This window comes from Macrobrachium rosenbergii, chromosome 4 (genome assembly GCF_040412425.1).
Source record: "Macrobrachium rosenbergii isolate ZJJX-2024 chromosome 4, ASM4041242v1, whole genome shotgun sequence".
Lineage (NCBI taxonomy): Eukaryota > Metazoa > Arthropoda > Malacostraca > Decapoda > Palaemonidae > Macrobrachium > Macrobrachium rosenbergii.
Window position 1 is genome coordinate 66237140 of NC_089744.1, and position 14138 is coordinate 66251277.

At 34.8% G+C, this 14138-nt stretch overlaps 1 protein-coding gene across 6 annotated transcripts in view; it reads left to right on the top strand.

The window, feature by feature from the left end:
* The window catches only part of LOC136835440 (BCAS3 microtubule associated cell migration factor-like), a 349957-nt gene that overhangs the window by 269235 nt on the left and 66584 nt on the right, over positions 1-14138 (top strand). For all 6 annotated transcript variants that reach the window (XM_067099015.1, XM_067099000.1, XM_067099005.1 and 3 more), the window contains exon 15: positions 453-602. In XM_067099015.1, the coding sequence (XP_066955116.1) occupies positions 453-602 (150 nt within the window). The remainder of the gene's footprint in view (positions 1-452; positions 603-14138) is intronic.

Genomic DNA, 14138 nt, shown 5'->3' on the forward strand with positions numbered 1-14138 from the left:
TTGGAAATGAAATATGCTTGTGTATATAGAAGCGACCTTCAGTTCTGAAAATCTGAAAAATCCAAAAACTGAAACACAGCTTGCCCTGAGGGTTTTGGAAAAGGGATTGTGAACCTGTAGTACAGTATTGAAGTCATTCCGTTTTCATTTTTGATTTAAAGGGTTTTATAAACAAACAGTTGCCCTAAAGCAAGATAAAAGCCTTATTATTAATATAAAAGTTTAGTATGATTTTTAGAGTGGACAGCAATGTAAAGTAATAAAGAAACAGTTTGGTGCTTGATCCGGAGGCAAAAATCCTCAAATCAATATTACCATTTCGCACCAGTATATCCAGAAGTACATATACCGTGGTCCATTATATGGGTGGTTGTGCTCGTATTAAATTATTTAAGAGCGGTATTATTGATTAAACCAGTAAGTGATTTTGAAAATATATCTATTTTTTTTAGCTGGTAGCCATGATCAGTCCCCTAGGCTTATGGAACGATACAGTGGAGATTCTGATTCTTTTGACCCAGAGATCATGATGAATCAACTACGACATGATCTAGCAGATGCCATGATGGATACCCAGCTCCCAGGCAACCAAAGTGATACTGGTAAGTATTTTATTTGTGCATTTTAGTATCACTCACAATATTTTTCATAGTTGTATGCCAAAATAAGTCCTTATTGTTGGTGTAAATGTTTAGTGCATGTAGTTTAGAGTAGCAATAATTAAATTATCAGATGTCTCAGTTTATGAATCAAGTTGATCTTAAGATATTTTGTAATGAAAAGTCCAATAGTTTTTTGGTATAGTAAAGATCTCTCGATTTTCCCACTTCATATTTTTTAGTATATTACTATAGTTGTGAAGGGAGTTTGTTATATTGGTTTCATTGATGCACTATTGGGCATTGATGTGTCTTACGTTTCAGTTTATGTAATTGGGTTTACAAGGAAGGCAAGATCACATTAGAACACTTTTTGAAAGGTATTAAGCAAAACAGTTCTGTCAAGTATAATTTGTTTTTGCCGAGTTTGAAATGTAAAGGTAGAAGTATTTATAAGACTTTAAAGTTGTATGTTCTGTATATGAAAATTGACAAGAAAGTATAACCTACTTTGGTAATTATATTTCATAGCCAATTTACTGTGCTACTGTGTGAATGTGGCATATCAGTAGTTTTAATGGAAATGAAAATAGAAAACAATTCATGCACTCACCATTTTTTGTAATTATGTCATTTATCCTGTCAATGAAACTGTGATAATACTGGAAATGTTAGGTTTTACAGTATCCTTAGGCCTATTGTAATCAGCTTTCTGATTTTTTAATGTTTTTTTTTGGCAACCAGATTTTACTATGAAAGACTAACCCACCAAGTTGTCAAGGTTTATATTATTATTGGTGTTATCAATTATTCACAGGTTGTCATTTGTGATCATGACTATATAATTGTGAAGTTGCACTGTTTCTTAGCCAAAGATTGTAATCAGTTTATGGATATTAATGCCTTAATTGTGCATTCCTCTGTCCATCCCATATATCAAGGTTAGAGGTTATTCAAGATCAAATGCAAGTTATACCTGATCATAATTCCCATCTTGTTTGTATGAAGGGATTTTTTAGAAGGGTTTAATAAAAGACTCTCTTTTTTTTAAATATGGCATGCTTTATGGTGAATATGCAGTCATAAACTGGATTTGGATGTACGTCACTATTTAGTACTGAACCAAAGAGTTCCTTGTTTAAATAGTTGCCCTGTCTTTTCCAGTTTCTTGTGTGTGGTCTACAATTGTTTCAATTGCTGCTGGATAGCAGTCTTAAAAAATTAAAGAAACATTTTTTGCGTGCTTTTCAAAAAATAGAAAAAATTAGAAAATTAGATGCCATTGTTGAGCTTTGGGAAACCATATTTTTTATGTTAAAAATAGTTTGGTAGCTGTTGTGCCACCAGATTTTTGCAGGTCTGTGTCTTAATATATATGATATATTACTGATATTTAAGTTTGCTTATGGATTTTTTTTTAAATGAGTTGAAATGCATAATGGAAGGAAATTGAATATCTTTGATAGTACCTTGACTTTGATCTTCTGGCATATCCCACCATTCAAAGTATGGTGTTCACAGCTGTCAGTTTCAGTTATCCTTTGCCTTTTCTGATGCTTTTTGTCAGTGCTTGCCATTAATTTAAATGGGTGACCAGATTTGAAGTCTTCTCAACTATTAGACTTTGAAAACTTACTCTTGGCAATACAAAAAGGTTGGGGTGATCTTGCTAGTTTTTTTGAGATTGTGACAATGTTTTGCATACACTTTCATCCAAGTGAACAAAGTCCATTTTCTGAAAAGTTCTGTTCAATCAGTGATTTGTAAGAAGCTTGTAGAAGCTGTGGGTACCACCTCAAATAGAAGGAATCACGTTTTTAAACCATAACCATCAGTTTAATCCATACTACCTTTTCTGGAAGACATGCAGTTTATGCATGTGGGGGACACCCAGAATGGCTATATTTTCCCACTTTTTTACTTATTTAGGGTGCCAATCAAATGGTCAGTATCTGTTGGATTAAGAATGATCCTTGCTGTCATAATGTCTGCAACAAGAATAGTAATTTTACTTCTACACTTTTTGTAACTCTTACCCAAAACTCCCATGACTGTCTGGCTTCATTGGATTTTGTAAGAACCTCAAGCATTACATAAATGTTAAAAAATGACCGGCAAACTTCAAGGGCAACATGAATTGGACAGTAATTATTAAACAAATGAAAAACAACGTAAGACTGTAGCAGTATTTATTAAAGAAAGAATGCCCCATTGAAGAAGTTGCAGTTTGTCCACATGATCGACACACTTCAGGAACGAGTAGTACAAGTTCCAGTTCCTAAGTATGAGAATGTAGTAATATTTTAATTGCACACATTTTGTGACTGTCTTAATTCAGCTATCAAAGACTGACAAGTATCAGAAACCATTCTCAATGAAATTTTATCTTCAGTTGTTACAATCATGTGACTAAATTCTTCAAATGAGCAGAAATCATGTAATAATGTCACTTATGTAAAGGATTGTATAAGTAATGGTTGCAGTTGCAGCAATAAAGAATTAATCTTCATCCTTCCAGTGCTCCCCAAGGTAGTAGACTTGCTCTCCACAAGGATGATGGACATTAAGGGAACAATAGCTGTCAGGGAAAGTGTAAAAAATTATTAATATTTTTGTGGCTACTGTACAAGCAAAAAAGGGGGTTACAAAATAAATTTAATGGGCTAAAGTTGACTTATACCATGATCTTCACTCATGGTGCAAATACCATATTGTAGTAAATGAAGATTTTCACCTCTTAAGTGAAAAGCACTTGAGATTACCTTGTGGTCTTGACTAATTATTGATGACTGATTTTAGTCTTATTTGAGTTGATAGTGATGCTTCATATGACCTGTTTAATTATAAGACCCTTGTAACTTGTGTCAATGACCATAACTGAAATCTTTAGAAATTTTTGAGTGTCCAGTAGTAGCGAGTTTCTGTTGTTTATAGTCTTTGTAATGAACTGAAACCTATCTTGTTTTGGTGTCCCATGGAAAGTGTTCTTGAACTGTTCATTTTAGTCTGCAAGCTAGATGATTATTGGTTTTGAAAATCAAATAAAGAACCTTGAAGTGTAGTTTTCACCCTAAAATCTAAAAGGGAGTAGTTGTTCATCATAACTGTTATGTAGGGCAGATCATTAATTGAATTAGTTAATATAGCATCTCTACTAAATAATTCTGAACATTTGACAGCATTTGGTGTTACCTTTTTGTCTAACTTTTTATGTAGCTCATAAGAACTATATCTGGTATTGCCAGAAGGTTTGGTATAGTTTGCAAGGCCGCCTATATCTAGAGGTGAAGGTACCAATGCCATATGCTTCTGAGCTTTTGTTCTACCTCTGTTGAAATATTGTTCTTCTCAGCCTCCTTTTGGTCCTTTACTTAATAGTGTTGATTTCATTATTGGTTTTCCCTATTATTATTATTATTTTTAAATTTTTTTTCTATCACAGTCATCCTATTCGACTGGGTGGTTTTTATAGTATGGGGTTCCGGGTTGCATCCTGCCTCCTTAGGAGTCCATCACTTTTCTCACTATGTGCACCGTTTCTAGTAGCACACTTTTCTGCATGAATCCTGGAGCTACTCTGGCATCTAGTTTTTCCAGATTCCTTTTCAGGGATCTTGGGCTCGTGCCTAGTGTTTCTATGATTATGGGTACAATTTCCACTGGCATATTCCATATCCTTCTTACTTTGATTTTCAGGTCTTCATACTTATTAATTTTTTCTCTTTCTTTCTCATCTACTCTGGTGTCCCTTGGTATTGTGACATCAATGAGTGATACTTTCTTCTTGATTTTGTTAATCAACGTCACATCTGGTCTATTGGCACATATCACCCTGTCTGTTCTGATACCATAGTCCCAGAGGATCTTTGCCTGATCGTTTTCCATCGCTCCCTCAGGTTGGTGTTCGTACCACTTATTACTGCAAGATAGCTGGTGTTTCTTGCACAGACTCCAGTGGAGGGCTTTTGCTACTGAATCATGCCTCTTTCGGTACTGGTTCTGTGAAGTGCCTGACATTCGTTTGCTGTGTGGTTTCTGGTCTCGTCTTTCATATTGCACTTCCTGCATATGGGTGAGATGTTATTTCCATCTATTATTCTTTGGACATATCTGGTTCTTAGGGCCTGATCTTGTGCCGCTGTTAGCATTCCTTGTTTCCTTCTTGAGTTCTTCCCTCTGTAGCCACTGCCATGTTTCATCGCTGGCCAGTTCTTTAGTCTGTCTCATGTACAGTACTGTCCATGCATTGGTTTGTTGTGCCATTCGTCTGTTCTGTTTTTCATTCTCCTGTCTGTATATTTCTGGGTCTTCGTCTATTTTTATCAGTCCTTCTTCCCATGCACTCCTTAGCCACTCATCCTCACTGGTTTCCAGATATTGCCCCAGTGCTCTGCTCTCGATGTTGATGCAGTCCTCTATGCTTAGTAGCCCTCTCCCCCCTTCCTTTCGTGTTATGTATAGTCTGTTTGTATTTGCCCTTGGGTGTAGTGCTTTGTGTATCGTCATGTGTTTTCTAGTTTTCTGGTCTATGCTGTAGAGTTCAGCGTTCATCCATTCCACTACTCCTGTGCTGTATCTGATTACTGGTACTGGCCATGTGTTTATGGCTTTCGTCGTGTTTCCGGTGTTGAATTTTGACTTGAGTATCACCTTAAGTTTCTGCTTATATTCCTTCCTGATCGCATCCTTCATCTCCTATTATTATTATTATTATTATTATTATTATTATTATTTTATTATTATTATTATTATTATTATTATTATTATTATTATTATTATTATTAGTGGTAAATCATTATTAAAGTAAAAGAAGTTAGTCAACCCTTGAAGAATTTGGGTGAGGGGTGTGTCCAAAACTTATTTATGGTAAAACACATTGTTCTAGAAAGGCTTACTGCCTATGTGTAGAGATAATTTTCTTTAATCACCTTTTTTATGATAGCATTTTGGTTTTGGTGTTATTTTGAGGCCAATTACTGTAATTGTACTTCATTTTAATACCTTTAAAACGAAAAGTAGAAACATGGCATACAGTGGTCTTATTGCATGAAAAATAGGCCACGATAGAGATTTTTACTTGACATAATTAAATATTCAAGAAACCATAGGGGAGGCTCATATATTCCTTTGGACCATTAAAATATGATAAATGTGCTTTTCAAGTAGTATATACTGTATGTGTGTACTGTACAATGTACATACTGTATTTCTATACCAGAGTCTGCATATAAAAAATGAGGAGAAAGCATGGAAATTTTTGTGATTTCCTAATTTGGCCAGGTTTAACCCTTAATGGACGGATCCCCTCTGAGGAGGATTAATATTATGCGCCATATGATTTGTCTGTATTGAGTAGGAAAGAGTTTCCAATACTTCAATGGCCTGTAAATGAGTTGTGGCAACTAAAGATTTCAGCTCAGCTCAATTGTGGGCGTCTTGGGAAGTTCAGTATTGTTCTTGACTTGAGGGGGAATGTCTTGCTCCTCTCTCTGCCATGACATTTTTTTTTTAATTTATTTGCTCATAAATGTACCCATGGATTACCGTTGGTTTTAGTTCTTATCTTTTATGATATGATGTCAGTTATAGTTGTAATGTTAGAAAAAATGCTTAAATCCAAAAAAAGTTACTGCATTTCCCGATCTCAGTAAATTTACATAAATATTTTATAACAAATATAGAGTTTGTTACTGATTTTAGTTCTTATCTGTTATGATATTGTGTGAGTTCTAATTATAATTGTACAAATAAAATCAAATAAATTATTAGAAAAAACATGTATAACTTGGTAAAATTTACGAGTATTTTGTAAAAGAGGCCCCACACAGGGTTGTGAATAGTCACTTTCAACTTCTCGCGGAAGATAGGGAAAATTAAAAAAAAAAAAATTTTCTTACACCATGTGCATTTGCATATCTTCCTCTTTCCATTGATGTGTTTTTTTTTGTGAATTGGCAGCCTCAGAGTTAGCCCAGTCGGGGGGTGTGCATTATATATAATTAGCTCGTCCCTGAAGGGTTAATGATATTCTCTTTGGAAAATCACTACTAGCATGTGAGATGGTCAAACCATTTTTCAACATACTCATGTCATCCCACTGTTACCTAACATTAAAATATTTGTGATTAATTTTTTTTTTAACTATCAACAAAGACATAATTTGACACTCAGAATCTCTGGGGATGAAATTTACATGGTGCAATTTGACATGATTGAAATTTCAGTGTCTCGTGGGATTGCTGCAGTTCTGTTTAATAAGGCAGGTTAGCTCTCATTTCCCAGCAATGCTTTTGCTTTCACAACAGTGCTGTGAGGATTTTAATCCCCAGTAAATGTTATAGAAAGCTTATGTGTACAGATACTTTTCTATGGTGCAAAAGGAATTTTTAAATTACTGTTTTATTTTTTCAAAATTTAAGTAAATAAATTTATATTCTTGGCTAACTTCAGCTCAACTTTCTGACCATAATTTTGATGTTTTACTTTTTAAGTATACCAAAATAAAGCACAATTATTTGGCTTCAAACGACTCCAAACCCAACATTCTGTCATATGAAACAAAGTGACAGCAAGAAATAAAAGGAAATTATTTTAGGGCTCATGAGCGGTGAGTCAGAATGGAGTGTGTTTTGCCACAGTTGAGTTTTGAACCCCCCCTCCCCCGAGAAAAACTCAAGTTTGAAGACTACATATGTTTTTGATAGTGTAGTCGCTTGTTTCATCCTGAAGGAGTTACTGTCCATGGTCTAACAAAGCTCCATGGTGACCAAACTAATATCAAAGGATTCTCTTCTAGTTGGTCTTTTTGGCCAGGTTTTGTGTCGTAATGATAAACATTATAACACGTGATGGAGTATACACTGTAATGAACTCAGAGATAAGAGGGCACTTTCCCTTACCTTCAGCGAAGCTAAACCCAGGAAAGAGAAGTGACTACAGTTTTGCGCATGTGCATCCGCCCTCTTGTTTACAACCAGGCCGTTAAAGACCAAGGAGCCATAACTCTCTTTTGGTGTATAGCGAAAGGTTCACGTCATTATCAGCACTCCAAAAAAATTCTACTTTTTTCTCCGATTTCATTATCGAGGATCATGGAGACCTCAAAAATATCAAGGTAAGTGCTTAATAATAAATGCCATTTAAAAGTTTTAGTTTTAAACTTTTGGAATTGATAATGTGTTTGTAAAAGCCAGAACCTGGCTCATTGATTGCTACCTAGTTTTGTAAAGCAAAAATTGTTTTAAATTCTAACTAAATATTTTAACTAAAAGAAATGTTCCACAACTTATCATTAATATAGAAAATTCTTTCAGATTATATAACGTCTACAATAATCTAGGCAGTAAGTGAGAATAATTTGGACTAGATTAATAGTGGATGTTGTCTGTAGCCTGTCCTAGGATTACGTATCCTCAAGTGGCCTAGCTTAGACCAAGGACCCTAGGATCAGATGGTAATATCTTGGCAAAATAAATCAATAACCTATCAATAAGGCTACATATTAGTATAATTTTTTCCTTTTATATAAGCCTGTGCACTTAAGCATGAGCTAATTAATCCAGGACTAGTCTAGGCATTACCGTGTATCAAGTTGAGTGATAACTTTTTACGAAACATCCCATTATTGAACTAAATTGTTAGCCTAGACCAAGTAACCTAGGACTAGATGAAATAGTAATCTGTGCTGGATGAGATGGTAACCTAGCTATAAACTATATATACTAAAGTAATTGTGTTTTATGTAACTCATACCCTTAAGTGTGAATTAAATAATCCGGATTAGGTGGTAGCCTAGATTAGAGTAAACATTAGTGAATTACAGGCATTCCCCGGGTAACGGCGGGTTCGATTAATGACGATCCGGTTATCAGTGCTGATAATTGGGTATTGGCGCCAATACAGACCAAACAGAGGCACCGATAACCAAAAATCAGCACTTTTCAGCGCTGATAAGCCCGAAAATCGCCAGAAATCACCAATTTTCGGTTAGTGGCGATTTTCGGCTATCCTCACGCCCCCAGAACGGAACCCCCGCCCATAACCGAGGACTGCCTGTACTGTTTTATATAGTAGACCAAATAGCCTAGGATTGGATATAAACAACAACCTGGGTTAGACAAAAATAGTAGACTAACTATAAGGTTACATATTAGTAAGTTTCTGTTTTTATATAGCCAATACATTTAAGAGTGATCTATAATAATCTGGATTAGGTAATACCCTATACTAGGTAAAGAAAGAATAAATAAACCTAGGGTTATATATAAACAGTATCCTAGGCTCAATAAAATAATCTAGTTTTTTACGACTCGGTAGCATATCTGTAAGGCTACATACTAGTAGGGTCTTATGTACCCTATATCCTTAAAGGTGATATAAACCTAGAACAGGCAGTAGCCTAACCAGATTAAATTGGAACCCATTTTTAAGGAATATCCTACCATTAGCCTAAAACAGCAATGCCCGAATATCAGATAAAAGGGTAATCTTGGCCACATAAAACAGAAAACCAGATTATAAGAGGATTATTTTCTGTATAGTTTATATCCTTAAGTTTTAAGTCAGTGTACAACAGGTTAAGCGAGAACCTTCTAAGAAATCCTCTATTCTTGGCTTAACGTAGAATATACTACTAAGCATTAACCTAAGTTATATAAAACAGTAGCTTGGGTTAGTTAAACAAATCAATTCATAGCAGTTAGTCTGAATGGCATGACAATTAGAATGAAAAATTTTGCCTAACCATTGCAAAAGGGCTAACAGTGTACAAGTAATACTGTACAGCCATATACAGGTATGAAAACTAACCTAAACCTTAGAGGGTCTATGTTAACTGAGCCCACCGATAACAGGGGGTGCCTGTATTAGGAAAGTAAGTACAATGTTAGCCTTCTTCAGAAATGTCTCTTTTGAAGAAGTCTCTGAATGTAGAGGGTGGTCATCAGTTAAATTATTGCCACGTACTTGAACAAATTTGACTAGATTGTGCATCAGTAGGTGGCATGGTAAGTCTTATCCTTAGGTGCTGCGGCAGAAAACCAGGGGTCTTATTGATAGTGAGTATGCTAACTATTACTGGGAGAAGGGCGACAGTACTGAAACCAAACCCAGCATGCTTAGGTAAGCCACTGTAGAACTACATCCTAAAACGTAAGTTTTTGTATAGTTTCTTGTTTCTTAGTATCAAAACCTGAGGAGTATTTGGAGTAAAGAATGGGACTTGAAATTTGTGGCTTGACCTCGGACCAGAAATGTTTTTTCCTTTGGGATACTAGGATTAAAAATTGAGAGCTTAAGCCTTTTTTGTCAGCTTTCAATTTCTTTGTAAAGCTCCTTGAGGACAAAACAAGCTACTACACTATCAAAAAACAGGTTTTGATGTTGGAAAAACCTATTTTTGGTAGTTGCTGTTGAGTCCTCAAAACCCTCCCACTTCCCTGACGAAAAGGCATGGGATTTGGGCAAGGGATCATCTTGCATTGACCAACAGAGAGTAATGGCTCCTTGGTCTTTAATGGCCCGGTTGTAAACAAGAGGGCAGATGCGCATGCGCAATAGTCACTTCTCTTTCTTGCGGGTTCTTTTGACATTGGAATAACTGGGCTCAGCCTTGCTGAAGATAAGGGAAAGTGCCCTCTTATCTTTGAGTCAATTATATTCTCCATCACGTGTTATAGTGTTAAATCATTACTACACAATACCTGGCCAAAAAGACCAACTAGAAGAGAATTCTTTGATATTAGTTTGGTCACCATGGAGCTCTGGTAGACCATGGAAGGTAATTCCTTGAGAACTCAACAACAACTACCAAAAATAGGTTTTTCCTATGTCAAAACCTGTTTTTGAAATTGAACATTTCAGTTTCCCATAAAAAGAAGTTCAGTTTACAACCACCAGTGAATACTGTATCAGGAAAAGATTTTCCATTTATCCAGTTGCCAAAGTTTAAACATTTGTAATTTATTAGATAAGATCTAATATCTATACAATATAAAGAACAAACCATTTGGGTGTGCTTTTTGAGAGGTAAGAACATTACCTCAGTGGGCTGGTTAAACTATTATTGTAATTATGCCTGTGCATAATCATCTCTGTGAGATTAATATTTTCAAGTGTGTGGTCTGGTTGAGCAACCTAACAAAAATGGTAGTAATGGATATTTAGTGTAAAGAGAATAGGAGTTAGAAACTATTGATATAGAAATTTTCAGATATATAGATCAGCTTATTATTTTGAGAACTACAGTATAGCATTTCTGAATTACATGAACTTATTAAAATGTAACTTAAGGAAATACTGTATAGGCAGTGGTAATATCAGCTTTGGTCCGGTTTTGTAAACTGACATACTCTTGGTTGTTTGTTTTCTGTGGATATCAAAGTGCCAGATAGATGGCAAAAATTTAGAAGTGAAGAACTTAATAGTGGTAGATTTGTGATGTGAAATATTGTTTGGAACCGTCGTTTTTGATTTCTGTAAAAGTGTCACCAGTTTAAAGTTGATCTCATACCTTACTGAAACAATTTTTCTTAAGTGTTTTATATTTAATGGTATTGTATTTTGTTTGTCTCAGACTAAATGTCAAAGTGCATCTTTGTTTATACAGTGTATCTGTTAGTATTTATATTTTTATTTTTAACTGACAGAACTCTTAGAAGGCACATTTGCCATTCTGCATAAAATATACCCATATCTTTATGACAGCCTATTAGTCTAATGATAGATTTTAGTAACCTTGTCAAAGTGAATGGATTTTACTCATATATGTATGCATATTGGTAATTTGATTTACAAAGGTTTTTAGTTGTTTAATGTTTTGGAATATGTTGATAAATATGTTAGCTTCAAGTATGAATTTATTCATTCCAGCAATCATTTGCCTCTAATTTTGTCTTCATTATTGATTATGTAATTTTACTTTATATTTTAATAATTTGTTCTGCATTTTGAGAGGATAAGTTATGAAACCTTAGATACTTTAGTATGACTGATGTAGTTGCACATGTTTGTACATACCAACCTTTACTTTAATGAAATTTCAGCATTATTAAATCATGTTAGGCTAGGAACTGAGTCCTTCATGAAACAAATTTCATTCCTTCTGATGACTATGTATCACACTAGTAGTCCTGTGTTGTTTTAAAGTAGTGTGATCTATATCAGTGCCTAGTAAAGGATAGTTAGAAAGTGTCCAGGATAAGATTTTATGGTAGTACTGTATAGGGTCAAAAACAACGTGTGTTGATGAAGAAAGGTGGAGGAAGTGAACAGGTGTTTTGTTAGGCAGTACATAACTTGTGCACACAACATGAACAGTAATTTTTAATGGAGTCATTCATTCATTCATTCATTCTCTTCCCAGCTGTTTGTTTCATTGGTGGCTTGTAAGCTCCGCTTTTGTTTTTCTTCCCGAATGTAGAAGAATCTGTAAGGTGATATTTTTTTTAAGTTTATGTTAATGACAGGGTATACAGAAACTTTTTTAAGAATTGTTTTTATGTACATCAAGGACACTAATTGTAACAGATTATTTGGAGCACTAACCAATTACAGATATTGGACAGCGTATATAGTGATAGAAGAATTTCTTTATTTTGTGCTATAATGTTCATGAGGTAAATAGTTTGTATGTATAATATTGTGTTCAAATACGTTGCATTAGAATTTTACCCGACTTAGTTGTTACTTTGTAAGTAAACATAATCTCCATGCATTCTTTGACAGACAAAGTACAGGAGAGATATTGTAATAAATGTACGTTTTTTCGGGGGCGGGGGGCAGTAGGGGAAGGGTTAGACCATTTGTAATGATTATGTGATATCATTTGCTTGTGAGTCAAGAGGGGCCTTACTCTTTGAGACTGGATATTGTGCTCTTTTTCTGCATGAGTGCATTATCCTACAGCTGAACCTTCCTTTGTTTCTCAGGGTTAATTTACATCTACAGTAGTACAAATACTAATTCCAAGCTATATTTTAATATCTCTCATGATTTTATATCTTGTCTAGCTCTTTAATAGTTTTAGATATGCTTTCCAGTTAAAGCTTTGAAATTAGAAAAGAAATGACTGAAGAAATTCTCCCTGCCATATGTAATTTGAAGTTACTCGGGTAAGAGCATTGAAGCTAGGGCTTTGACCAAAATTTGGGTTGGCTGTCTTCTCCCTGTTCTGTAGGCATAGGGGAGAGGGGTCGCAAAGCAAGGTAAATGTGCTAGATTGGTCTGATGATGCAGTAATGTTGATGGAGATACCGTCCTAAATACATAGTATGAACCGGCTGTTGTCAACCCATACCTCATGCATGAAGCTTTTTTAGTTCCATCTGTGAAAAGATTGACCAGAAGCAAACAAACAATAGGAAAATGACCCTTGGAAGGTGTACTTAAATGAGTTTTTGGTTGGTCACAGGAGGCATGCAGAAAAACTAATAAAAATGAGACTAAGAAGGAAAAATTACCCTATATATTTGTGTAATGTTCGACATTTACAGGCCAGTTTTATAGCTTGCAGTTTTGGGGTCAAACATTACATGAGGTATAGTTTGGAAAAGTGCAAGATTTTGGGACTAGGCTAAGCCTAGGCTTTGGATTTCCCAACAACGGAAGTCAACAAATTCGCATTTCCTTTCACAGAAGTTGAGGAACTATTTTTTTTTGTAGAATAAAGACAATAAATACAAATGTTGTTTTACTTATCTGAGAATCTTTTATTATTGTTATGTTGTTTCTATACTTATGGCTGTTCTAGGCTATAATAAGAGTAGCGTACATTTCCCAAATATAAACAGTATTAGCTGCCATTTGTATTTCATTAGATGATTTCATTTCACTTAGGATTCACAAAGAATCATACATTTTTTTCTTTTGATAAAAAGGGCGTGGTAAATTCAGAAACTTAAGTCATGCAATACATTTGTACGATGGCATTTTAGTTAATTTTCCTTTTTCTTCCTCTAATCACGAACACTTTCCTGATATGCCATACTCATTAGCAGCTTGCACATTGTTGCTTGCTTCAGCAAAAGCGATATGTGCAGTTTAGCACTAAACTCCTGTATGTATGTGACGACATACTGAAGGGTATTGGATGAAAATATTTTGAAAACTTTTGATATAATAAACAGTAACAGGGCAATAGAGTGAAAAGAATAGTGGAGTTGGGTAGAGAGAGATTGAAGAATAGCAATGAATGGTTATTATACTGCTTGCTAGTTTTAGTGTTCGAAGAGAGATTAAAGAATTTATGTATGATGCTTATACTGTTCGCTAGTTACAATGGTTGCTTGGCAAGCTTTCAGTAGTTATTACAAGCGGTCATAATCAAAGAATGTTGGAAGTTTTTTCCTTTTGTTTATTATAGTTAATTTTAATGATTTGAAATGAGTATATACTGTACTGCTTTTTTATACATTTTATAGGCATATTCTAAGCATTTAGCTTCTCAGTCTAACTCAATTTTTAGAGATCAGAATCTTAGACCAGTAGCGACAGTTAACACAGCCTAGGCTACCATCATGTTTTGATTCCAAATATATAGAA